The sequence below is a fragment of the Carassius auratus genome, chromosome 38 (genome assembly GCF_003368295.1).
Source record: "Carassius auratus strain Wakin chromosome 38, ASM336829v1, whole genome shotgun sequence".
In the NCBI taxonomy this organism is placed as follows: Eukaryota; Metazoa; Chordata; class Actinopteri; order Cypriniformes; family Cyprinidae; genus Carassius; species Carassius auratus.
The window spans coordinates 1,590,060-1,616,309 of NC_039280.1; the positions used below are offsets into that span (position 1 = coordinate 1,590,060).

Sequence of the window (26,250 nt, forward strand, 5' to 3'; positions counted from 1 at the left end):
ACAGCGGAGCATCACAGAAATAAATTACACTTTAATAGAGATTCACACAGAGAACACGTGTTTTACATTAGAATAATATTTCAGAATTTGTACTGTATTCATGATCACAAAAGACACCCTGCATGTGCTTTTATTAACTCCTGTTTTGATTTGCAGGCAGATCCAAAAAATCGTTCAAGACATAAAAAAGAACGACGACAGCCTTTTCAACAGACTAAAAAGGTGTGTTACATTCTGCATACATCTTCACTAATTAAAACAAAAGAGAAGAAGAAAAAGTTATCTTTAGAGCACAAGACATGAGTCTGAAAACAGACGCGAGGAAACATCTGCTGAGTGTCCTCGAGCACTCTTCCTCTCACTTCCTCTATTCACACAGAGGAACAGTCCCAAAAACACCATTAGGTGTAGCATGCATGACACAAACAGTGTGACATTTACTACAAAAGCAAGCACACCAGCTGTATCAAAACATTCATTAATGCATGTGTTCATTATAATAACAGCTTTAGCTCATTCGCGTTTGCACGTGTAATTATTTAAGAATCACTGATACTATTGTTCATGCTTACAGTTTAGGGTTTTTTTCTAAAACCCTCAAAATGAAACCTCAGTGCATTTTTGTTGCATGCCATTTGTGCTCCAGACAAGAAACCTGAACTCTGCCCTGCATATCAATTTGCATGAAAGGCTTAACATGGCCTAATTTAATAATGCGGAGTATAGAAATATCAATGGTAACCTTCATATGTAGTTTCGTTCCCCCCCTCCCCACACAAAAATAGCAATGAAGATTTAGCAAATTATATATATATATATATATATATATATATATGTGTGTGTGTGTGTGTGTGTGTGTGTGTGTGTGTGTTTAATGCATTCATCAAAATAAGCGGTCGAATATCAAACGTTCAAAATGCATCATTTTATTTACTATTTACAAAATTTGAAAAAGCAAATATCAGGATTAAGCATCAAATAATGTCATGCATGTGAAAAATGTCTGAAATTTGAACAAATGTTTGTCAAAAGCAGAAATGCAACAAATGCACATGTTTAGTGTTTTATAGAAAGTGTGATGTGCTCAATGTGCAAAACAGACAAAATCAGTAAAAAAAAAAAAATGTTGATGTTATTTATTCATGTTGTCTTTCCATTTATTCAAGGTTTCAGAACGAACAAACAGCTAACATTCTCAAAACTGGGAGAAATACGCTGGACCGGTATGATCAGAGTGTCTCTGTGTTTCTGTGTTGATTGATGCTTCAGATCCTTTAAACTAAGCATGTGCATCTTTTTCCAATTTTCTGGACAAAAAAAAACTTATTTGTGATTTTTTTTCACTTTTTTTTTTTTTTTTTTTTTTTATTATTTACCTTATTGATTCAATTAAAATTGTAATTAAATTTAAAAATATGTATTTAATTTATGATTGTTTAAAATAATTGAATATATTTATTGAATTATTCATTTTAATTAAATTTGGTTTATTTATTTATATATTTATTTAAATTAGCAAATTATCTACTTGTTTAAAATCTTTATGAAAGCTCTCATCAGGAGCAAGTGGTTCTGCTTTGAACTAGCGTCTACGAGAGCTTTGTGAATGTCTTTGGAAAGACTTTAGCTTTAACAACCGTCTCTTGTTCTGTGTTGTAGATGACATGCAATTATGTGCTTAAACACTGCTGACAAATGAAACTCAGCACGCTGTCACTAACCCACAATGTGCTGAAATCAACAGCAGTGGAGAACCTCCTGTATTTAGGGTTGCTTTTGATTTGGTTTCAGAATCAAGAAGAAAAGACCTCCGAAAGTCCCAGTGCGAGACTATCAAGGCAAGTTCACGTCTCTGAACTAGAAAGTCTGCACTTATTCTGACTTGATCTGATCCATACAAAAATGGCTTTAGCTGATGTAACTTGGGGGATTTTCCGTTCATTTATAAACCATCGAATCACAATTATCTCATTCTAAGTGTTGTGATAAATGTCATTGTGAGTATTTTCAGCTTCTGGCCTCATGATCATGTTGTGTCACTTTTTTAGGCGAAGCTCCGGATTCTGAGAAATACTCTGATTCAGATTTTGTAAGTGCATTAGTCTACTTCTACAGGAGAACTTATGCAAATGTTACACTCCGTAAATAAAATATAAGTAATAGTGTAATGCATCCAATAACTGTATACATGCAAATTAATATTCTGCCTCAAACTATCACATCGAACGCGTTTCACTAATTTATGTTTCACAATATTTTATATTAAAAACAACATTTGGAGTAGAAACCATTTCCACTCAACTATGTAAACATTTACGCAAATATGTAAAAATGAAAAAGTAAAACATAAAAACTAATTCAAATTAATCACCTATACACAAACACAGATACATAAGTATATATTTTGAAAATATTTGCATGTATTTGTATCTCTATATTTATATTCATAGTATTTATGTTATATATAAATACATTTAATATATAAACATAAAACAATTCTGAAATATATAAATGCATGTGTGTGTACCTATATATACATAATGATAAATACACACAGTACACATATATATAATATGTAAACAAAAACTTTTATTTTGTAATCGCGATTAATCATTTGACAGCGCTAATTAAAATAGTAATAAAAACTAACTAGTTGCAAAGGAAGCATCTAATTTTTAATTAGATTCATTTAATGTACTACAATAACTAAAAGTGAAAATAAAAGTTAATTTGTAAAAAAATCAATAAAAAAATAATAATTAAAAATAATTTAAAAAAGCTAATAAAAAACTGGCGAATCTGAATTAAAATGTAAATATAAAAAGTAAAAATTTAAAATCAAAGTATTAATGAATACTTTTGTAAAACAGCACTGTCATATACATCCAACTGAATCAAATCTTAAGTTATACATTTATTTGAAACGAGTAATGTCTGCCGACACGTCAGAGATATTAGAGATAACTAAGCTTTAAGTGAAGCATTTTTTAAATGAATGAGAAAAATAATGTTAATCTTATACAGATTTAACTGATGTAAAAGCATGAAAGGAGATCTACTGATCTCACATATACTTCTTTAACTGTAACAGGACAGCGATACGTACGAGGACCCTCAGGACGATCATGATGACAGCTACGAGCCTCCGCCGAGGCTTGAAGGACACACGAGGGCCTTTAAGGTCAGCTCGTCCATCAGCAGCCCCAGAGCTGAGTATGTGGGTGAGGGTTTTCAGATTTATTATGCTCAGAAGTCGCATGTTATTGTTAAAACTCACGCATTTACTCATGCATATTGTTTCTCAGGGGGACATAAGATCATTTCAACATTTACAGGAGCTAGTCAGTGATCTCACCGAGGTCTGATTCTAGAAAGTCAGTGTTTTTTAACTCCCCACCCCATCTGGATGTAAAAGTCATTATTAAATCCTTTTTGACCACTGCCAAGCACCGTACGCTGATTGTTGTGCTTCACGGTATAATGCGCACTTATTTTAAATATGGACAGTAAATATTTAAATATTATTGCTGGAAAATGTTTACAAGAATAATATCACCTCACCATTCCACTCGAGTGGGAGCAGTTGGAAAGTAAATAAAAAAATGTCCACACTTATTTAATCATTTTTATTCATTTAAAAAAGGGGGGAAATTGACAGGCTATGGTTTTTCTGTCTTGCATGTTATCTCTACAAAAGATGTCTTTTTAAATTTTTTAGAAATGAGCAGAAATAAGGCAAAAAGGTAAACATCTGACCCAGATATGTGTTATTTTTAAAGCTTGCACTTACTGTGGTGGAACGTTGATGTAATATTATATATGCAAATATTTTCCAGTATTTCAGTAAAAAAGTGTCCATATTAGTAGTAGAGGTTAAAAAGTCAGGGATGTGAAAAAATAACAAATTTTATCAAAAATTAAAATTAAAAAAAGCAAATAACTAAAAAGGACAACAAAAAAATGTAAAATGCAAATGGAAATGTAAAGAGAAAAAAGACTGATAAACTCGGAGATTTTGAATTCTGTATAAAAATATTAAAAAGAAAAAAAAATACAAAATATTTCTACAAATAAAAATGGAAAAATAAAGACGAAAATGGAAAAATTTTAATTATAGAAAAATGTGAATAAAAAGATTTACCAAAGGACTTCTTGTGAACTCAGAGATTTTGAATTCTGTAAAGACATATTAAACAAATAAAAATTACCTCTCAAAAAGAAATTAATGTAAAAATAAAAATGAAAACAGAAAAGAACTTAAAAAAAGACTATTTATTTATTTATTTTTTCAAAAAAAGTAAATAAATTCTAAAAATGTGAATTAAAAAGATTTACCAAATGACTCAGAGATGTGGATTCATATGCGACTGAACATGAACTTGGTGTTTGACCAAATCTGGCTGTGAATCTTTATCCGAACAATCACCTTATTGTGAACGATTCACAGGAGCACTTTATTCTGAACAAAACAAAATGTCTAAATGTAAAAACTTGACTTCCCTTTTCACCAGATTTTCGTAATCCTGGTTGAACAATAAGTTTTGTCCAACATTTTTCTCTCTCAAACTCGTCATACAAAGAAACACGTCTTGCGATCACTGACTCATCATTTCATCATCCATGTCTTTCCAAACCTCTAAAAAAAGGTTTTTGAGAGGCTTTGAATGAAAAATGATGTTTCTGGAGCATAAATGGTCACGATATGGACTATGTCACTTCTTCAAGACAGAATTAAAAATGTGAACGAAATGAAGTGGAATAAGTGACGTCAGCCTAAAAGATTGAGTTCTACCAAAGGAAAGTTCTGTTAAGCAGAATGTAAACCAGACTTCCTGTGCCTTGCAGACAGCTGTCGTGGTCGACCGGCAAAACCAAACCATCCTTTCCATGTGCAACAGAAGCCCAAACCCCCACGAGCGACCCACCGCAGCCTGCCAGAGGAAGATGTTGTAAGAACGGCTTGACTCAGTTTCATTTAGCACACAATAACTCCTGACACTAAAGCTCTCTCCTCTGTTCAGGGCGATTACATCCAGCCAGAAGAACCAACAGCTGATGATAATTACATTGACCCCAATAAGAAAGCACTAACCAGTAAGAAGACAGAGGAATTATTAATATGAGCGTAAAGAGTAAATCAAGCCCTAACGGTGCGTATAATGTCTGTTTATAGAGCCGCAGATCAACAGAGCAGTCAAACCGTGGACTCCTGCTCGTGTGCACGCTCCGGGTGAGAGTTTAGCAGATTACTTCAAGAAATGCACTGTTTCATGCTGAAAGCTCATAGAATTCTCCTTTTTATTATTTTTAGATTTCTGTGAGTTTCCTGAGATGAAGGTGAGCTGAAATCAGAAGAGTTTCGTCCAGGTCACTGATATTCAGATCAAAAATTTAAATAATAAAATGCATGCATCTCATTAGATTCGACTAATACAGTAATGGAAACCGTGATGTAACACAATTATTATTATTATTATTGAAGTTAAAATCAGCACAAATTAGAGGTAGTACATACAACATCATGCATAATATCATATATATTTTTTTATATTTAAAAAAATTATATATGTGTGTGTGTGTGTGACCTGGACAGTTAGTACAGCAAATAAAATCATGCATTACATATAATATTCATTTATGAACTATTATTTGACAAATGCTCTGACAAACTGCTCTTCTAATTAAATATAGGAGAATTCTCACTCTAAGATGAGGTAAAACATCTTCAAAATTAACCCTCCTTTTTATTATTTTTATTACACACATTAAACTTTTACATAATTATGTTGAACTCAGTTTTTTGTTTTTTTAGCGGTGACTACAGCACTAATAATATTCAATATGGATAAAAGCATGGCACTTTGACTTCAGATTTAAGGCAGCAATTAAGCAGTGCATTGATTCACAACAGTATTAATGATTCAGGCCTGCACTTCTTCATGTCTTTTGTTACTGAGACACACATCACATGCTTCTGTGTTAACAACATGTTTTATTCTGATTAGCAGGAGTAACAGGACTCTACAACCAAACACACATATGGCGCCACCTAAAGCCAGTCCGCGGTATTACACAACCATTATTCCCAATTACAAACTATCAATCATTATAGCCATATCAAGATATTACCTGTAGTTTCAATCAAAATACGTTAGATGCATATATACATCATTCTTCAGTCTCATTATTTTGGTGCTCTGATAATGCTAAACGTTTATATGACAATGACATTATCAAATCACTACAAAATATTCACGAGAAATTAGTTTTAAAGGAAAAAAGATTGCATAAATAAATAAATAAATAAATAAATAAATAAATGTGTTCATACAGAATGAACATCAGAAGGCCATCAACTCCAGTGAGTATGGATCATATCTTAATACTTTATACATATGCATGACATTATAAGATAATGTGTAACATGTGCATGTGTTCCTGTGGCTCAGTGGTAGAACATTGTGTTAGTTCCGCAAAAGGTTGTGGGTTTAATTCCCAGGGAACTAACATACTGATAAAAAAAATAAATGTACAGCCTGAATGCACTGTAAGTTGCTTTGGATAAAAGCATCTGCTAAATGTAAAAATGTAATGATCAGCATGTAAATCAGCTACCTATATGTAGATAATATAACAGTGTAAATGCATGTTTTAAATGGGGAACCTGATGATGGTGAATGTGTGTTTTGAGCAGGAACCACAGTCAGAGGACGAGTATGAGGTGTGTGACGCAGACGACAGTGAGTATCAGTCACAAACCAGACCCCAACAAATGAATGCATGAAAAACCATGTGTGTAACATGTGTCTGATTATCATTAGATGTCAATGAGGAGAGCACAGAGGCCTGGAGACAATCAATGCCCACACCACAACCTAGAGACCTGTAAGTGACTCCCTTAAACACTGAACGAGAATAAATCAATCTGCCATAATATCAGATCACTATGTAACGGTTCATCACTGCTGATCTTTCAGGAAGAAACCTAATCCTGCTTTGACACCGGTATGGACTTGTTTATCTTATCTAATCTCTACTATTTAATGGTAAATCTAAACATGTGGTGACAAATACCTGTCCATTTTTGCAGAAACCAAACATTGCTCACAGAGGCAGTGAAGGTAACTATCAAAATCACTACAAAAAAAAAAAAAAACGCTGGCTTTGTTCAGAACAGAGTCTATGGTTTACAGCATTGTATATGGTACATATTGCACTATTTTAAATAGTTAGATGCAAAACAGAAAGCATTATGCTGCAATAAATGTTTCAAGCTGTATTCAACACTGTGGTCATGTGACCTCATTACATTGCATTTTAGTTTAATATGAGATGCCCATTAATTATCTCCTAAAAAAAAATCTAAATTAAACAATGTCTTTAAATTTTATAGTTAAACTGATGTAGATTTCCACAAAATATGCAATGTGCAATTTGGCAGTACATTAAGAAAATCAGCATAATACACTACTGGTCAAACTGATGTTGTATTACACAAATTAAGCTCTGTTTAATCATGCACAATTTGCTTTATGGATGCATACAGAAAAATAGCATACTGCATGTTTCTGATGCAGAACTACACAAAGCTGATGTGCAATTTGGCAGATCTATGTAAGCATAAAGAAAACTATTGTACAGCACAAAGCAAGTTCCATTTCATAATCCACAATTTTGCAGATCCATACATGCATACAGAAAATAAGCATACTGTACATTTCCTATGCAGTTTCCAGCAAAGTAAGTTCTGATTAATAGAGCACAAAAATGCAGAATTTGTCAGGTCCATGCATGCACAGAGATAATTAGCATGCTGCACGATTCTGATGCAGTATTCTAGCACAAGCTGGCAGATCCATGCATGAACCAATACAGAAAATGTAATTTTTATAATTCACAATTTGACAGATTCACGCATGCATACAGAAAAGCAGCATAGTGCACAAATAAAATCTACACTGCATTTGGTTAAACTGATGCAGTATTGCAAAAATTAAGTTCAGTTTTGACAAGCAAATAAGCTGTTGCAGATCCATCCATGCGTACAGAAAAGTAGTATTAGTACGGTAGTAGGCTAATCTGAATATAACCAGTGATTGTAGATGTGAGTTTTCAAAGAGCAATTTTTACTTTGATTGTGTATAGTTACAGAGTAGAGATTAAAGTCGCTTATTAACAATTGCATGATCTCTGTTACAGCCACATCTATTAAAACAACACCAGCAACTATATCACGAAGCCCACCGGACACCATGCCAAGCTCAACAGGGTTCCACCGAGCAAAGTAAAAAAAAAAAAAAAGTTACATTTTCTCCTGTAAGCATAAACTATTATAATTTCATGGACAAATTGACTAACTACAGTCTCATTTTCTGCTATAGATACATGCCTCAGCCTCAACAGCTTCCCGCCCAAAGTAAAATTCAATAAAATTGCAATAGACATTTATATGACCATACAGCTGATATAAATATATAAACTCTCTTAATCAGCCTCCATGAAGTTTCTTTTTCTAACTTTGATTAATATTGTTTTATGTCGACAGGTAGAGGCACGTTGCCTTCAGACGGCAGATCAGCCAGAGATGCTGAAGAGGTGAGTGCACTACTGACTTCCCTTTCAATGCATTCACTTCTTTATGTTTTCATTTTTTCCCTTTTTGTAGGGTTTGGCTCTGACAGAAAATGAAAAATGCTCTTGATGTTTGTGCATCTCAGTTCGAAGCATAAATACTATAATCAAGGTTATCCCAGCATGCACTTACATCGTTTGTCAGTCTAACTGTCCTGTTCTCTCACACAGGAAGCTGGTGTGTATAAAAAGGTTTGGTATGCCAGCAAATGTGACCGCAGGACAGCAGAGGACGCTCTCATACGCTCAGCTGAGGCACGTCTGACCTGCACAAATAACACAAAACTAGACTGAGTTGACACTGCAGTATAAATACCAGCAAGAGCAAGGGGCATACCTTGGTTTATTTCAGCTAGCTACCAAGGCAACATTTCTTGTTTTCAACATGATGTTGCCTATTAAAATAACAAACAAACAACAACAACAAAACTATAGCTACTGACATACTGTATATAGCCTATTTGTGTGTAAAAATATAACTGTACATGTAAGTGGAAAAAAGGAAATCTTTTTTTGAATGCAGTTGAATGCCTTTTTAAAAGATTCTGCATTTACTTGCATTCATTAGGCTATATTCAAACCCATGACTTTCATCATTCAAGCGATTCACTAGCAAAAGCCAGATCAAAATATCTATTCATTTTCTAATTTCGACGTTGCTTGCTTGTAGTGATGGGTGAAACTGAGCTTTTTAAAACTCTTAATCTGTTAGACCATTGCATCACAAAATTACTCACTGTTTTGAAACGCTCCAATCCCATTGCGTATTGTGAATCATTTATGAATTAATGATTTGGATCGGAACTTCGGAGCGGATTTATGAATCAATTGATTCGGATCCCAGACTTCGGAGCGGGTTTATGAGTCAATTGATTTTTGATCGGGAGTTCGGAGCGGGTTTATGAGTCAATTTATTTGGATTGGGACTTCGGAGCGGGTTTATGAGTCAGATGATTCGGATCGAGACTTCGGAGCGGGTTTATGAATCATTTGATTCAGATCGGGACTTCACGTGTCGCGAATCATTTGATTCACATCGGGAATTCACGTGTCTCGAATCATTCATCCAGATCGGGACTTCGGAGCGGGTCTATGAATCATTTGATTCAGATCGGGACTTCACGTGTCGCGAATCATTTCATCCAGATCGGGACTTCGGAGCGGTCTTGTGTCGAGATTTGGAGCAGGTTTATGAGTCAGATGATAGAATCGGCAGTTCGAAGCGGGTTTATGAGTCATTTGATTCAGATCGGGACTTCGGAGTGGGTTTAAGAATCAATTGATTCGAAACGGGACTTCGGAACGGGGTTATGAGCCAGATGATCGGATCGGGAGTTCGGAGCAGGTTGATTCAGTTCGGGACTTCGTAGCGGGGTTATGAATCAATTGATTCGGATCGGGAGTTCACGTGTCTCGAATCATTTGATTCAGATCGGGACTTCGGAGCGGGTTTATGAATCAATTAATTCAGATCGGGACTTCGGAGCGGGTTTGTGGATCAGTTGACTTCACGTGTCTCGAATCATTCGAATCATTTATGAGTCAAATGATTCGGATCGAGAATTCAATTTAAATTAAATTTCAATTTACAAACCATTAAAGCAGCTGCGGCACAGTTATAAAACAAAAGAAAGATATAAAGAAAGAATTCATAACTATACATAAATACAAATCCCTTGAAAATGAACCATGATTTTAATAAGCAGTAATAACCACAGTTTTTCTACAAATACCATGGTTAAACCGTGGTTAGTGTAGCAAAACCACAGTTTTACTATAGTAACCATTTTTAAAAAAAGTAATGCAAGCTGCTTATAATAAAAGCACCTGCTAAATGCATAAATGTAATAATATCAGTCTATCTCTATTTGGGATGTATGCTTATGTGCCTCTTTGTCTGATTTGATTTCAGGACGGCTCTTTTCTGCTCAGGAAGAGCTCTGGTGTGGACACACAGCAGCCGTACACACTGGTGGTGTTTTATAACAGCCGAGTTTACAACATCCCTGTCCGCTACATCGCATCCACCAAACAGTATGCTTTGGGGAAAGAAAAACAAGGAGAGGAGGTAAAACCACATGGATTCACATTTAAAAATGAAATTGTTGTCATTATTTGCTCATCCTAATGTCAATCTAAACTCAATAATAGTTTAATAATGCACTCATACCACTCAGGTGACATGACTTTAGTATCAAAATACATTTTGATGCCTATTAAAGCTTATTTATGCTACAGAATAAATATTTTTATATTGTAATTCTGATATTTTTCTTAGAATTCTGAGTTACATTCTGTTCAATTTTGTTTTTGTTTTCACCATAGAATAAAAAAAGTTATCGCAACTTTATATCTTACAAATCAAACATTTTCCACACAATTGTAAGTCGATATCTTAATTAAGCTACTTTTTTTCTTGTAACTTAGATCGTATCTTGCAGTTTTGATTTTTCTCAGAACTGAGAAGAAAAAGTCTGAACTGTGAGACATGAACTAGGGGTGTGCAATATTAATCTGTGATAATATCTTCATTTTAGTTTTTACAATATGCAAGCTTACATTATTAAAAAATAATAATAATATTTGAGTCCATTCACTGGATTATAAAGCATAGAATTCAGTTAAAAATCCCCAATAATACTATCTTATGAAAGAAAAAAATTATCTGTAGATGTTTTTATTTTTCATATTTATATATAAAAAATGTATGCAACAATTAAAATATTAATGGTATAAAACAGTTAAACAAACAACAGCTTAATATAAAGTGAAATACATTTTTAGAAACAACATTGTCTGTTTGTTTTTTGTAGTATTTTTTTATTTTATTTTTGTCAACGAAGATAGTTCAGAACAAATATTTGTGACTCAGACCAATACTGCAGTGTTTCCTTTCTGGATGAATCTGGATGAGTCAAAACGAATCAATGATCCATTCATAAAAAACATTAGCTTGCTTTGTTTCTAAATTAAATAAACAGTTTTGAATGAATCGAGTGAACGAATGAATCAATGAATCAGTCATTAACACAGGCACTTGCCGCCACCTGCTGGTGGTTTTAGTGTTACATTTATTTTTCCATGACAGGTCGAAACCAGACAAGGTACTTAGCAAAATATTGTTTAAAGGGTATTTTTGGGTGAACTGTTCCTTTAATTATCATTATCTAAAAAAAAAGAGAAAGACATCCCATAGGGAAAAAACAAGCTTCCATAAGCGTCACTGCATGAGGTGAAAAAAGGTCTAAACTATGCTCTGTGTGTCTCTTTCTCTGTCTCTCAAGCGCTTCAGCAGTGTCTCAGACATCATTGAGAACCACCAGAAGAATCCTCTAGTGCTGGTCGACTCTCAATGCAACACCAAAGACTCCACCAAACTCAGACACGCAGTCAAGCCATGAGACATTCAGGACACACATCACTGCATTGAGAGAGAAGAGTTTCACATCTTACCTTGAGAGATGATGGAAACAGATCTACGCGTGCACAGCTGGGACTTGCTGCTACTTTTATAACTTATTTTGCTGGCTGACAGGTTGCTTTTGGAAGAAGCAGTAGCAAACCGTCTCGGAAAACTGAGAGAACAGCAATGTTGTACAAGATACGCAAATATGGTACAGCTGTACAGTTTATAATATGTCTTTGGGTGTATGAATCTTTGTATTTAAACATTGCTTTGCATTGCATTGTGTTGAGTAAAATAAATAAAAAAAAGTCTTCTTTATTTATTTTGAAGTGGTTGTTTTGTGTAATGTGCATGTTATGTAAAATTATAACAATTAGCTTTGTACAATCCTAAGGAGAATATTATCATGTGGTTATTGTGCATAGGCCTACAAAAATAAAAAATGCTTCAAGAGACCTCATGCAACAAACTACGCTCACGTGCACCAAGGGCAAAAGCAGCTTTAAATGCAAATGATGCTCACAACAAACCTTGATTTCATTTAGTTTATAGACTTGAGAAAAATAGACAGCATCCTCATTTTACATCATAAGTGCCTAAAAATTTTAACAGTACTGTAGCTTTGCAGGAAGGTTTCTAAACAATTTCCCCGTTTTAATTGCCTTTTAAAATCATTCAAAGATTTATTATATGCACTTTTTTATTATTTGACTTTTTTTAGTCTTTACAGTTATTCTCTGTAAGAGAATAAAGGATCAGGAAAAAACAATGCATCTTAAATCCAAAAAATGTTTCGATTGGTCAATCCTGTGTATAAGATTGAATGACCGTTTTTTTCCCCAAATATAGGCTACTGTTGATTCTGTTTCTCCATTTGTTTAATGATGTGCCTGTAATTTCATCACTTTTTAGGTTGCAATACCTGGCAACTTTATGTGGGCAACCCAAAAAATTATATTTATCATAAGTGAACATTCAATTACATAAATGTTTGTTTCAATCTTCCAGATCATCCGTTTTGTGACTTCATTTGAAAATGTTTTTTTTTTTCCCAGTACACAAGTGTAGTAAAAAAGAAAGGACTGATGTATGTGCAAAACAAAGATGCTGTTGATATGCAAACCTCAATGCTATATGTACCTCAACCTCAGAAAAAAACATAAAAACAAACAAATGATTATATTTCTTTATTTCCTGATAGCTCTAAAGTGTTTTTTGTTTTTAGAGGCACTTCTATAATAACAGTGTTTAAACTTCTACACAAACATAAGAGACACGTTTACTTTGGTTTTCAAGTGAAGTGGATCACAGACCATCTTCAAACCTTTACAGAAATGCACCTCACTATTAAGTGCCTGGTTCACAGTGCAATCAGAGTTTGACCTGCTGAAAAATTAACTCAAGAAATTATTATCCTGACCAGATTACACTGATCCTAAAAAAACCTTTGGCTTCATAAATGAGAATAAATATATTTTGGGGGAAAACTAGATCAGTTGCAACATTCTTCATCCATGAATAATACATTACCAATTTAATAAATGTAAGGTAATTCATTTCAACTCTTGATTAAACTCACCATTGTAACTTATCAGCCGACTGCGTGCTGAAAAATAAATACAGACAAGTCGCATAAATACAAAACATAATTTCAGTGAATCCTCCGTGAACATATGCTCTCGCATACAGCTGTAGTTTGAAGCTAATGCTAAATAAACCGGAAGCTAAACCAGATCCACAGCCTCCTACAAAGAGAATCAACAAGTCCTGTAAACATTCAGTCTCTACGTCTTCTGAAAGATGATTGGGAAATCAACAAAGAGAGCAGTAAAACTATAAAATAATGCAAAGCTACATAAAGTATCAGTGAAGTGAAGGTCAACACACTTCTTCTATTAGTAGCAAACAGAGTGGAATATGACAATATTACCTGAGGTCTCTGCAATAATCTCACGAAACCTGATCTATCACAGTCTCGTGTGAGAAGGCTTTGGTCCGACCGTATCAAAACACACTGATTTTTAGTCTATTAGATAATGCACTGCACTTTTTTTCACAGTGTGGAACAAAATAAATAATGCTCGTGTCATCATAAATATTCAAATCGCCTGAGAACGGGTTTATTACTATAAATCTGCATGGTAACCCTGAGTCTTCACAGCACTAATGCAGGAAACCGAACGCATTTCTATCTGTGGAAGAGCTGGTTCCAGCCTCTGGTTGCTTCCATTAGATGTCTCTGTCCGTGTCCCACCCAAGCTTCCTGGTTTGTGAAAAGCCGGCCGCAGAACCAGCATCTAAACGTCGGCTGCGGCACCAAAGTCTCCGACACAGTCGGTACTACGGTGTACTTTCGTCCACACACTCTTTTGAGCCTCAGTTTCAAGCTGACCCGTTCTTTAACCGTCCCATTCGGCCATTCTCTCCTGCGGTGGTGGCAAGTGGCGACGAGATTATCGCGAAAGGCATCGCAGTTACACTCGGAAAGAGCTCGGAGAGTTTTACGAGAAAGTACGACGCGCTGCACGCCGTCTTTGTGCTTGTGGACTACTTTCATGATGTTGGTGACCTCGGGGATATCCGTGTGGGGATGGTTGAGGACTATGACGGGCTGGTCGTCGCGTGGGGTTTTAACAGACTGCGAGGAGCTGAAGGGAATCAGTCGAAGGGTCACCGGAGAGTCTCGAGCCACCGGCTCCCAGAAGAGGACGGAGCCGCTGACGTCTTCCGAGGCCCGAGTCGATCGCTTCTGGGATTTGGTGATGGGAGAGTCCACCGAGGACGTTTCTCCCATGCGCTTTCTGTTCAGTGCAGCGAGAGCGCCGCTCGACTCGCTGGATCCGGATGAGGAAGAGTTTGCATCATGAGAGAAGATGTAAGCACTGACCGGCTCAGATCGCTGGTTTGCATCTGAGGAAAAACACGTGGAGCAGAAGAGTAACGTACATGCTTATGAAGGCAAATATTGTATTTGTATTATAAAACTGGTAACAAAGCTAAAATGTTTTGATAATATGGGGACCACAAAACCAGTCTTAAGTGTCGGTTTTTCAAAATTGAATAAATAAAGTATGTTGGGATCGGATAACATTTGGACGAAATACAACTATTTGAAAATCTGGAATCTGATGGTGCAAAAAAAACTAAATATTGAGAAAATCATCTTTAAAGTTGTTTAAATGAATTCTTAGCAATGCATATTAGTAATCAAAAATTCAGTTTTGATATATTTACAGTAGGAAATCTACAAAATATCTTCAAGGAACATGATTTTTACTGAATATCCTAATGATTTTTGGTATAAAAGGGAAATCAATAATTTTGCTCCATACCATGTATTTTTGGCTATTGCTACAAATAAACCCCAGAGACTCAAGACCGCTTTTGTGCTCCAGGGTCACAAATACTGGAAAAACATGGAAAACCTCTTGCATTGAATGCTTTGAATGTTTGTGGCAACAACAGATTACTATTAGCAATTTTGAGTAAAACATAAAAAAGTCTTGTTTTATATTATATATATATATATTAAAAAAAATTTATACTGTTTTTTATTTTAATGAATATATTATGCATTAAATTATTAACATTTTGTGGCAACAATCAATTGCTTGGAAATATGTTTACTGTACCATTTCAGAGGAAATACAATATTTTGATACATGTTTAAACAATCCTTTAAACTATTTTAATTCATTTTTTTTTATTTTTTTTAAACTTCAAAAAAAAAATGTTTTTATTTAGTTATTTTTTTATATTGTAAGTCATTCCAGAGTAAACACATAAAGCTAAGGTTACCGAGCCATTTGGGAGTAAATAAAAATGCTTCAATAACGTTTTGAGAATAATCATTTATTAAGAATTATTTATTATTTATTTAAAATATTTAAAATACACTCTCATACACACTTCAAACATATAAATTATTACTACTTATTAATAATTACTATTTATTATTATGATAGATTGACTATATGCAGAACTATCTAACATTAACGATAAACTAAATCCTATGAAAATCAGCAGCTAAAGACGGTTTCATAAGCAGATATCACACACATACAGATTAATAACTAGGTTTGCACAGTCAGCTTGATCTCAAGTGTTCACAGACCAATACTTAGTGTGATTTACATTTTTAACTAAATCAACTTTAAATCTCGATGCATGCAAGCTTAGACATACTGAACATTCATGAGTCTTCTGTCCGCTGGAAAGCGTTTCAAATGTTTTGTTCAATCAAGGTGCACATTTTTACAGTTTCATAAAATCTTTATTGACTATGGGAACCATGTCAAAAACAACAAAACACATCAAGTACACTTAATCCCAGAGTGCTCTGCTTCATGCTTACCTCCAGCGCGTGTTGAATCTTTCAGAGGTTCATCAGAGCTGACGTGTGCCGATAACGTCCGATCCTCTCTCGTCTCATCCAGCAAATGGATGGCTGTTGTTAAAGGCAGCTCATGCACCATGTGAAGCAGTTCTGGAGCGCTCAGGCTTTCGCTCTCACAGTCGTGCTGACCCACCGGGACCAGAGAATCTCTGGGGTCCATGTTGTTTGTGCACTCATGGAATAACAGGTCCCCGGCTTCACTCTGACACAAAGACTCATTCAGATCCTTCAGGAGAGATCCAGAGGACGGACCCATGCAATCAAGCCCAGAGATGGAGCATGTGTTTGGCTGATGGTGAACGAAGTTTGAATCCAGTGCGAGATTGGGTTCTTCATCAAACACAGTTGTAAGGAGTCGTGAACTACACGTTTCCTCCAAAGAACCTGTATCCGAAGTCAGATCGCTATTACAACCGGAATCTCCTTGGCATGCAGTAAAGTTTTCCTCGGATTCACTGAAGGCTTGGCAGTCATTCGCTCTTTTTGCATGGGGACTTTGTATATCGCAGGCGTTGCATGCATTTGGAATAGTTGCATGCTCCTGACTGTTGCATGCATCAGTTTGTCGGCTTTGTATCTTCTCAACCACTGAAGACGAACTCTCCTTCTGAGCTACACATCGTCCCTGCTTCCTTCTTTGGGTCGAAGACCTTCTAGATGTCACCTGAGAACAGTTTCCTGAGGGTTTAACATCATTGGATTCGTTTCGCTGATTGACAGGTTTCACAGCACCGTTCGAAACATCTCGATTGTTTGAAGGAATGACTTTGAGGACTACATGCTTCTTGCCGTCCACCATCTTGAATCCGACCAGCTTTGTAGTGCAGTCTGGAGGAACGGATATATTGTTCTTCTCCATGAGTCCGATTAGCTTATCTTTCCCAGTGTGTGGCGCGGTACACCGCTTCGCATTCGTTTGTGACGGATGGGGTGTTGTTGGCGCGCGAGAAACAAACTCTCGCTCGCTTTTGAAAGATGCAGGCCAGTTTTTAGCACTACCCACAGTCCTTTCAAGAAACTGCTGTGTTTCCTCCAAGGTCTTCTCTGGATCCAGCAAGACGCCGTGGTCGTGCAGTAGACCGGGTGTGGAGAACGGGAGCAATGGGGATGTCAACTGGGCTTCTGGTTTTGGAAGTAAGAACTTTAACTCTTGGGACATGTTGTTGTCTTGCTGGACGTGTGCCCGCTTTCTCCACCAATTCCTGCGGCTCCACCTTTGACGGCATGCAGCAGCCATGTGCTTCAAGAGAGTGTTTTTCTGTGCATTGCCATTGGTAATGCAACACGAGTGACACACAAACTGCTTGATCTCCTGGATGGAGAGTTTGCACTTCGGACAGTAGTATTGACCGTTTAGAGCATGGTGAGTTTGACAATGTTTGGTCAGTTGGGGAAGCGTTCGCTGGACGTCGTCATCACAAATCTCACAAACGAACAAACAATCCTCGTGTTGCATTCGGTGCTGCTGAAGCGTAGTGAACACTGGAGAGGAGAAATTACACATGTTGCATGGAAACACCGGGGGGCTTCCTTCGCCTCCGTGGGCGATCTTATAATGCATTGTTAATTGGCCAGGTCTGAAAGAGACGCCATCTTTGCATGAGGAGCAGGTGAATGTGTTTAACGCATGAAGACTTTGAGGTCGCTTCTCCGACTTCTCTTTTACGTTCCATCCACGTGCAATGACATTCCTCTCCTGTTTCACAGTGTTTCGTTCAGCAGGGAATGAAAAGGAGGTCTTCCTGAGACGCAGGCGTTTATGCCAAATGCCCCTCTCTTCCTTCCCAACCTGAGCGCCAGGGTTGGCTTTGACCCCATTCATTTCGGATGCACAGAGCCCTATACAAGACAATGGAAATTTGAGCTTTTAGATAGATCATGCTCAAAACTCAATAAATCAATACAACCATTGCAACACTTTCATTATATCAACCAGTGTATTAATTGAACGCATAACTAGTGTCATTATATTTTCACCAATGTTTCTGGTTGCATTATATGAGTCATAGGCGATGCGCTGTCAAAAATGATTTTCTAACTTTGTATTTTTCTTGTTTTTCATTACAAATATCTAAAAACAAATTCATTAAGATGCATTTAAGAAAAAAAAGCTACTTAAAATAGTGTTTTCTGAAAAACTGATCAAATGTACATGAATTTAGGATTAAAACAAGGAAAAATTATATTTTTTTCTTAGCCCATTGACAGAAATGTTTTCTTGTTTTAAGCATAAACTCACTTAATTTTAATAAATTTTTCAGAAAACAAGACTTGACATCTCAAGTAACTTTAAGAATATTTAGTTGTTTATACTGAAAACAAGACAAAAGCTTGTTTTCTAGAAAAAAAATCTAAATTAAGTTGATTTATGCTTAAAACAAGAATAAATATCAGTCAGTGTTTTGTTTTGCGATTGAATTAAGTTTATTATTAACCAATTAACAGATTTTTTTCCGTGTTATGCATAAACTTTCTTAATTTTAATATGTTTTTCAGAATAAAATACTTAATATCCTTAATGTCATTTTGCCTCTCAAGTAAATGTAACTTGACTTATTATAATATTTAATATATCATAAAATATTAATGCATTTATACTAAAAACAAGACAAAAATACTGAGTAAGTTTATTTTTCTGACCCCATTGATAGATTTATTTCTTTGTTTAGGCATAAAATCACTAAATTATGATACTATTTTTAGCAAACAAGGTTTTATAATATCATTATAAAAGTCATTTTGCCTCTCAAGTATATATATCTTGATTTAAGAATATTTAGATATTTATACTGAAAACAATCATTTTTGCAGTGCATACATTAAACATGCATTTTCTGAGAACTGTGCTTTTTTTATTAAATTTTTTTCTTGTAATTTTAATTATTGTAATGCATGCTGCGTAAACTATTTAATGTGCATTCAATTGAATTAATAACTAGTGTTAATGATCAAAATCTTACCATATGACAAAAAATGTTTAAAAAAACTCTCACATATAAAGTATGAACATTAATATTTTTTGTTCAAAAACATAACGTGTCTTCTTTGAAAAGTCATTTATAACGTTGCCTTAGTTACCCAAAACCAGACTACAACATCTTTATTACAAGTCAATATATTTAAATGAACCTAAATATTATTGTGCATCCAATGCTTTGTATGTTTATGATTACTTTTTAATTATTATTCCTTAACTGCTATATGCAACATGTGAGTCCCAAATAAATTACTACGAGTTCAGTACTAATGTTTTCTACACATGTACCATGGTAATACCATGGACTTCTTACAAATACACTGGAACCTTCTTCTAAATTCCGTTGTAATATGAGAGTGTTTTATTCCCATGATACACATCAAAGCACCATGGGATTACCATCACTGTACCATGGTACTGTATTGTTTAGTAAGCATAGTTTTAGTCTTCCTCACATCTTTGTCTTAATATACGCATGCATACTGATCCACACATCTCAAAAGACATAAATTATATAATCAAATATAATAAACTAGCATGTTCTAAGCATGCACCGTGTGTTTAAAGAGTTAAATAAAGTACAATCAGTTTGCACCTGTGGGTTCAGCTGCCTATGTCACAATGCAATGAACGTGTTATAAAGTTTTAAAATCGTTTTAGATCAGACTTAATGCAGTGCGAGGTAAAATGCAATGTTAATAGTCTGCGATGGAGTTCACTTTAGCAACTATTCAGACTTGCCTATTTAAAGTTGACGAACAAACATGTTTCAAACTGCTATCTCGTGCATGCCATTATGCGCGTGCGACATTGCATTTCCACTAACAAAACTCTCATTCTGCGTCAAAGTCAAAGTTTAAGCAGTGCATATGTGAAAACGCGTATAACTGCATGTAAAAGTGTCGAAGGTGAACAGACTTACAGCGCTTTTCCGCCTCCTGTCCAACCAGAATCAGTCAACAGCGCGCGGCAGCCATGACAGTTCAATCCGGGGACAAAAGCAGCTCAAGCCCATGACTAGAATGGATTACCTGCATGCCACATCATACTTATGTCCAACTGCATTGTCTATATTGCATGCATACTTCGATCTATTGATGCCTAGTTGTATGCTTTCTCTTTATGAAAGAAGCTCATTCATGTCACAGACTTGATGTGCACAGAAAAGTAGAGCCAGTGAAGACATGTTCTTCCTCTTTCAACACACATCATTCAGCACTGTTTATAACAGCCATATAGAGGCACATTCATGCTGAGCAGTTTATTACACACTCGTTTGCTTTAATGAGAATGTGAGAAAAGAAGAAACACACACATTCTAACAATGTAGATATTATTTGTTATTTTTACTTTATGTAATCTATTTTAACTTTGCTATTCAATTTATGGGCATTTAAGTCAATATAGGGTTCCCAATGTCTTAAGCTAAAACTATGATTTCCAAGTCTTAAAAATTTAAGACAATTATTATGATAGTTAATATATATATATTGCATTAAAAATGTATGTCATGAGATTGCGTTGATTAGATATCAAGGATGTAAAAAATATTGGGAAATAAGATGCATTTTAGGAATCAATAGTTACTATCATATATTGACAGAATATTTGTCATTTAAATCAGAGGTGCCCAGACTTTTAAAACGAAGAACCTAAGATCAGATCAGGATAAGGAAAACACAAATTTAAAAACGAAAGTACTGTATGTCTACCTTTGAATATATGCCTATAGATTGAGGTTTTTCCGCATTAACTCTCCCTTTTGTGAAACTTTGTTTTCCCTACAGGTATTTGCCTCTTTTTTTTTTAATAGAAACATTTGTTCAATTATGAAATGTAATGGTTGAAAAATGGGTGGCAAAACATTGTTAGGAATGATATATATAAAAAAAAAAAAAAAAAAAAAAAAAACAAGCATTTCATAACATTTGCATTCTGTATAAAAACAGGTTATATGCTGTGGTCCTTATTGAGGAGAGGGTGGCCTCTAGTGGTGAGATCTTGTTATAGCAGACTCCGATATTTGAGTTGAAATGTATTTTACAAACTTTACAAACAACTATTAGTGAAAATTTTGTTTCTTAGTTGTCAAGTACATGTTGCTGACATCTTACGTTTTCCCACCACTTTTCTTTTCAGATTAAATCTGTGATTAGTTGCTGTTTCTTGCTGCATTGACACTCGGCAAATGTTTGTTTGTGCCTTGTGATGACGCTGATGAAAGCTTAATTCTGATTGGTCGCGCTCTTTTATTGTAAGGTGACTTTTGATTGGCTGATATTGTCAATTGGCTCGCTGTGTCGTGTGTTGTTTCTTTGCTCGTGAACACAATGTAATCTAATCTTTGATTTGATTTACACTTTGATTATACGAGTAAGTTTGTTCGGCTGCTAGCTTTCGTTGTACTGTCTGTATGCAGATGTCCATGTGTGCGGTGAGTTCTTTACATCTAGATTCTGAAAAGCTTTCATCGTCTGCTTTTTCCCTTTAAAAGTAAAACATGTAGCGCTACTCTATTATTGACAAGACTCTTTGATTTATAGTAGATTATCATATACTAGTAAGTCATTCCGTTCATTGATTCTTGTTATGTTGCATGTGATATGCATTGGTATCTTTGACCCAGTAACTATTGTGCACATTGAGGAAAGCTCATGCTTGTTACTCTAAATGATCTTCTCCTCCTGAAGTGTGTTGGACCAATCAAGTCCTTCAGCTGATAGTTGCTGGAGCTTTGTCTTGGGATGCACTAAGGTGCTTTTGCTCAATGAAGCTGATCAGATCTTTGAACCTCATATATTCCAGGAGCCCAATGGAGCTGGAGGGTCAGTGGTGGAAAGGAGAACTTGCAGAGGACATCTATCAGGCCCTGCGTTACAAAGTTTGTATTTCTGTCATTGTGTTTGTTTTGGGTGCAATCAAATATGTATGCACATAGACCTTGCACAAATCTGTTGTAACAAAATTGTCATGGTAGTGAAATTGCCTTTTGGATTTTGTAATGTAATGCATGCATGCATATGAAACTTTACTGGATTTGTGTAAATGCAACTTGAATGCATGCATATGCAACTTTACTGAATTTGTGTAAATGCAACTTGAATGTATGCATATGCAACTTTACTGAATGCATTCATATGAAACTGTTCTGAATTTATGTAAATGCAGCTTGAAAGCATGAAAATAGCAACTTTTTTTAATGCATGCATATGCAACTGTTATAATTTCATATAAATGCAAATTGAATGTATGAATGCATGCAACTTTATTGAATTCATATAAATGCACTTTGAATGCATGCACATTCAATTTATTTATAATTTTAGATAAATGCAAATTAACATTTAGAGATTTAACAGATGCTTTTATCCAAAGTGACTTACAAATAAATATTTTACAAATTCAATGCATGCATATGCAACTTAATTTGATCACCATTTCATGCATTTGCAACTTAAACTGATTATTGCACTAATCAATATTCTAAAATATATTAATTGCAGTGTGGTTGTCTTGTTGGATGTCTTTAGGAGCTGCGGTTGCCTGTATACAAAGGACAGTCTCCACAGCTGAGCCTTAGACGATATTTTGCAGACCTTATCGCTATAGTCAGCAATCGCTTCAAGCTGTGCCCTGCGGCCAGACACTTAGCTGTTTATCTGCTGGACCTGTTCATGGACCGCTATGACATCTCAGTACAGCAGCTTCACATGGTCGCACTGTCCTGCTTGCTTTTGGCCAGTAAGAGTCATACTCCGGTTTTTGTGATTGTGATGTGTGATATTCTGTAATTGTGTGTGCACGAGGCACACCACATAGTATTACGCCATAACCAATCAGTAACCATTTTTATTATCCAGGTAAGTTTGAGGAGAGAGAAGACCGCGTCCCGAAGCTGGAGACCCTGAACAGTCTGGGCTGCATGAGCTCTATGAACCTGGTTCTGACCAAACAGGGTCTCCTGCACATGGAGCTGCTGCTCCTCGAGACGTTTCAGTGGAACCTGTATCTCCCCACAGCTGCTCACTTCATCGAGTACTACCTGCCGGTCGCCGTGAATGAGATGGACCTGCATGACGGCTGGCCGATGGTATGCATGGAGAAGACCATGCTATACATGTCCAAATATGCTGACTACTTCCTAGAGGTGTCTTTACAAGGTGAAGAGTTTAATTCGGATGCAGTGCATTTTCAACGGTTGAATGTTTTTGGGAGTGAATAAGAATTGCATGATATACAGAATCAGAATGTTTTGTTATTTTGCAATTCTGTATCCATCAAGATCATGCATTTCTGCGATTCGTCCCGTCCCTGGTTGCTGCAGCGTGTGTGGCCTCCTCCAGGGTAATCTTGCGTCTATCTCCGACCTGGCCTCCGCGTCTTCAGCGTCTGTCAGCGTACACTTGGGAGCAGCTGCTGCCCTGCGTGGAGAGACTTCTCATGTGAGTTTCCCCCAGGGGTTTTATCTTTAACAAAAAATAATACAAATGGAATGCATGTAAAGACAGTTTTACAGCATGCATGAACAATTTTAATGCATGCAAATTAAACTTGAATCCATGCAAATGCAACTTTACTGAATTAATTTGCATTTACATGCATTCACTTAAGTTGCATAAGCATTAATTCAAGTTGCGTTTACATGCATTAAAATTATATATGCATGCATTGAAGTTACAGTACATTTACTTGCATTTACATCTTCACTGAAAGCATGTTAATGCAACCTTATTCATGGATATACAAACTTTATGGAATGCATGTAAATATAACTTGAATTGATGCATATGTAACAACTGAATGCATGTAAATAAATTGAACGCATTCAGTAAAGTTGTAGATACAGTAATGTGTGCATTTACTTTGTATTTACATCTTTACTAAATCCATGTAAATGAAATTTCATTGATGCATGTAAGTGCAACTTGAATTGATTCATATTAGGGCTGCACGATAAATCGCATGTGATCTTTAATCTTGTCAGTAAAGCCAGTTCTGTAATCAGCGGTAAATCACCATCACCTGCGCGCCTTCACATGGAGCAGCATTAACTACGCAGAGCTGTTGTTCACTGACAAGCTGCGCAAGATATGATTGTGGTTTTGAACAGCTTGTCAGATTTTTTTTTGTTACTTGAAATAAACTCAACATTAAAAACAATTTTTATTAAAATAAAACTCTCTATTTCAGCTACTTGCAAAGGAATCATTTCTCATTTTCATTGTTTCACTTACTAAAGTTTTAAAAGTATTAAAACAATATATTGTGTTAAAGTGGTATAGCTGAGTGTGTGTGTCTCTCTCTTTCTCTCTCAGTACACATGACAGTGACGTAAAGGAAGCGAACAAGCAGAAATGCCCTCAGCCGAGTGCTCAGCCTGCACAGATGGTGTATCCCATCCAGGGTCAGAGCGTGTCCTTGCATCAGTACATGCAGCGGCCGAACACACAATACATGCAGCAGAACTGCCAGCCAGTGGTAGTGTCTTCTCAAGGTCCTGCGACATATCTGACACATACCGCCCCAATGCAGGTCTCCACAGCCCCTCTGCACGGCCTTACACAGACACAGAGCATGGATGCCAAGGTGAACATGCCCAGCAGGGCTTACCAGGTGAACTCACTGTACCCCTGCTTCGACAGGTGATGAAAGCGGACAGAAAACCATCGGACCGTTTACACTGCACAGGGGAGAGTTTGTATTCATAAAGCAAGCACACTGATCTTAACTGTTACTTGAATCAAAACACTTCAGCTGCTGAATTCCAGATCCTTTTAAATGTACGTGATCAGGTTGAAAGCTAGATAATTTAAATCACTGTAATGTTCATGAGACGTTTGATAATGCGACATGTGCAATATTCTAATTCTGTCGTGCATTACTCACTGAATACTTCCTACTGGTGTTTCTTTTGTTGTGTTAAGTTTAATTAAGTATTATTATTTATGGCCATCTTTCAAAATGAAGACCTCATGGGATTTCAAAGCAACGTTGTATAAGAAATTAATGCTGTTTTTACTAACACAAGCAAGTGATATTTTGCTCTACCTCATTGAATGCAGACTAGTCTTGTCTCGTAACCTTACAAAATCCACTTTGGTACAGTGTTGGTTTTTGTTTTTTTTTTAAATAAAAATCCAACATTTCTGTTGTAGCTAGTTTTGGGTGTTGAAATTTTACTCTTGAGGTTTGTAGTCACTGGAACATGTTCATGATTAAAATGAACCCTTTTCCAATTCACAAACATTCACATATTGAAACAGTTTGTTTGTATTAGTTAAAAGTATTATTCACTATTATTAGAATTGTTTTTTTTTCTGGGGTATCTCCCTGAGTATTAGAAAACACTGGGATTTTTTTTTTAAAAGAAACACGTGCATTCTCATTAATTTACCATATAGTGAATATATAGAGGGAAAGAAAACACACTTTTATTTATTCTTTATTTATTTTCAGAGTATGTGGAATGATAATGGGACTTTTAATTTGGAATTTTGTGCTTGCTGCGTTCACAAAAATTGTTAAAATTCACGAACAAGGTCAAGATTAAATTTTTTTGCAGATAATCAGACTGATTACGTGTACAATTTCTCAATTTGAATATATCAATGTCAGAGAAAATTTGGGACAAGTGACTTTAAGTGTCATTGCAACTCAAAAATACAATACAAATACAATACAAAATACATAAACCAAGCCCTAAACAACAACAACAACAACGTTGTCAAAGTCAAAAACATAGTTTTGTGGTTATTAAATTAATCGGTGTTTGACACATTTTCTTGTTATCAATTTGTACTATTAAATTCGTAATTAAATGTAATAAATAATATTATTAGT

The 26,250-nt window shown here is 35.5% G+C and overlaps 3 protein-coding genes across 5 annotated transcripts in view; 2 read left to right on the forward strand and 1 right to left on the reverse strand.

Annotated features, from left to right (window-relative positions):
- The window catches only part of LOC113056616 (B-cell linker protein-like), a 20,963-nt gene extending 8,609 nt beyond the window's left edge, over positions 1-12,354 (forward strand). For 2 of the 3 annotated variants that reach the window (XM_026223385.1, XM_026223387.1), the window contains 22 exons: positions 157-222; positions 1,167-1,223; positions 1,792-1,838; positions 2,049-2,089; positions 3,092-3,221; positions 4,846-4,949; positions 5,022-5,094; positions 5,174-5,230; positions 5,312-5,337; positions 5,692-5,714; positions 6,006-6,065; positions 6,334-6,361; positions 6,695-6,740; positions 6,822-6,885; positions 6,978-7,005; positions 7,091-7,121; positions 8,200-8,284; positions 8,382-8,416; positions 8,546-8,595; positions 8,803-8,886; positions 10,544-10,699; positions 11,916-12,354. In XM_026223385.1, the coding sequence (XP_026079170.1) occupies positions 157-222; positions 1,167-1,223; positions 1,792-1,838; positions 2,049-2,089; positions 3,092-3,221; positions 4,846-4,949; positions 5,022-5,094; positions 5,174-5,230; positions 5,312-5,337; positions 5,692-5,714; positions 6,006-6,065; positions 6,334-6,361; positions 6,695-6,740; positions 6,822-6,885; positions 6,978-7,005; positions 7,091-7,121; positions 8,200-8,284; positions 8,382-8,416; positions 8,546-8,595; positions 8,803-8,886; positions 10,544-10,699; positions 11,916-12,032 (1,408 nt within the window). In that variant the 3' untranslated portion in view covers positions 12,033-12,354. The remainder of the gene's footprint in view (positions 1-156; positions 223-1,166; positions 1,224-1,791; positions 1,839-2,048; positions 2,090-3,091; positions 3,222-4,845; positions 4,950-5,021; positions 5,095-5,173; positions 5,231-5,311; positions 5,338-5,691; positions 5,715-6,005; positions 6,066-6,333; positions 6,362-6,694; positions 6,741-6,821; positions 6,886-6,977; positions 7,006-7,090; positions 7,122-8,199; positions 8,285-8,381; positions 8,417-8,545; positions 8,596-8,802; positions 8,887-10,543; positions 10,700-11,915) is intronic. The other variant, XM_026223386.1, reaches the window with a different exon arrangement.
- Positions 12,355-12,483: 129 nt separating this feature from the next.
- LOC113056615 (zinc finger protein 518A-like) lies at positions 12,484-20,582 on the reverse strand. Its single transcript, XM_026223384.1, has 3 exons — positions 20,333-20,582; positions 16,392-18,272; positions 12,484-14,947 (listed from the first exon to the last, which is right to left on the reverse strand). Exons 2-3 carry the CDS (start codon positions 18,253-18,255, stop codon positions 14,226-14,228), a joined length of 2,586 nt encoding a protein of 861 aa, XP_026079169.1. The 5' UTR covers positions 18,256-18,272; positions 20,333-20,582; the 3' UTR covers positions 12,484-14,225.
- Positions 20,583-21,765: 1,183 nt separating this feature from the next.
- On the forward strand, positions 21,766-26,079 carry LOC113056618 (cyclin-J-like). The gene is made up of 6 exons (XM_026223388.1): positions 21,766-21,844; positions 22,216-22,291; positions 22,941-23,151; positions 23,271-23,570; positions 23,693-23,852; positions 24,726-26,079. Exons 2-6 carry the CDS (start codon positions 22,223-22,225, stop codon positions 25,054-25,056), a joined length of 1,071 nt encoding a protein of 356 aa, XP_026079173.1. The 5' UTR covers positions 21,766-21,844; positions 22,216-22,222; the 3' UTR covers positions 25,057-26,079.
- Positions 26,080-26,250: the final 171 nt, after the last annotated feature.

Bases quoted from the DNA above. Each gene is read 5' to 3' on its own strand.
- LOC113056615 (XM_026223384.1), bottom strand. From the start codon at position 18,255: ATGAATGGGGTCAAAGCCAACCCTGGCGCTCAGGTTGGGAAGGAAGAG. The intron at 14,948-16,391 runs GTAAGCATGAAG...GTTTTTCCTCAG, and splicing joins AGATTCAACACGCGCTGGAG to ATGCAAACCAGCGATCTGAG.
- LOC113056618 (XM_026223388.1), top strand. From the start codon at position 22,223: ATGGAGCTGGAGGGTCAGTGGTGGAAAGGAGAACTTGCAGAGGACATC. The intron at 23,152-23,270 runs GTAAGAGTCATA...TTTATTATCCAG, and splicing joins GTCCTGCTTGCTTTTGGCCA to GTAAGTTTGAGGAGAGAGAA. The intron at 23,571-23,692 runs GTGAAGAGTTTA...GTATCCATCAAG, and splicing joins CCTAGAGGTGTCTTTACAAG to ATCATGCATTTCTGCGATTC.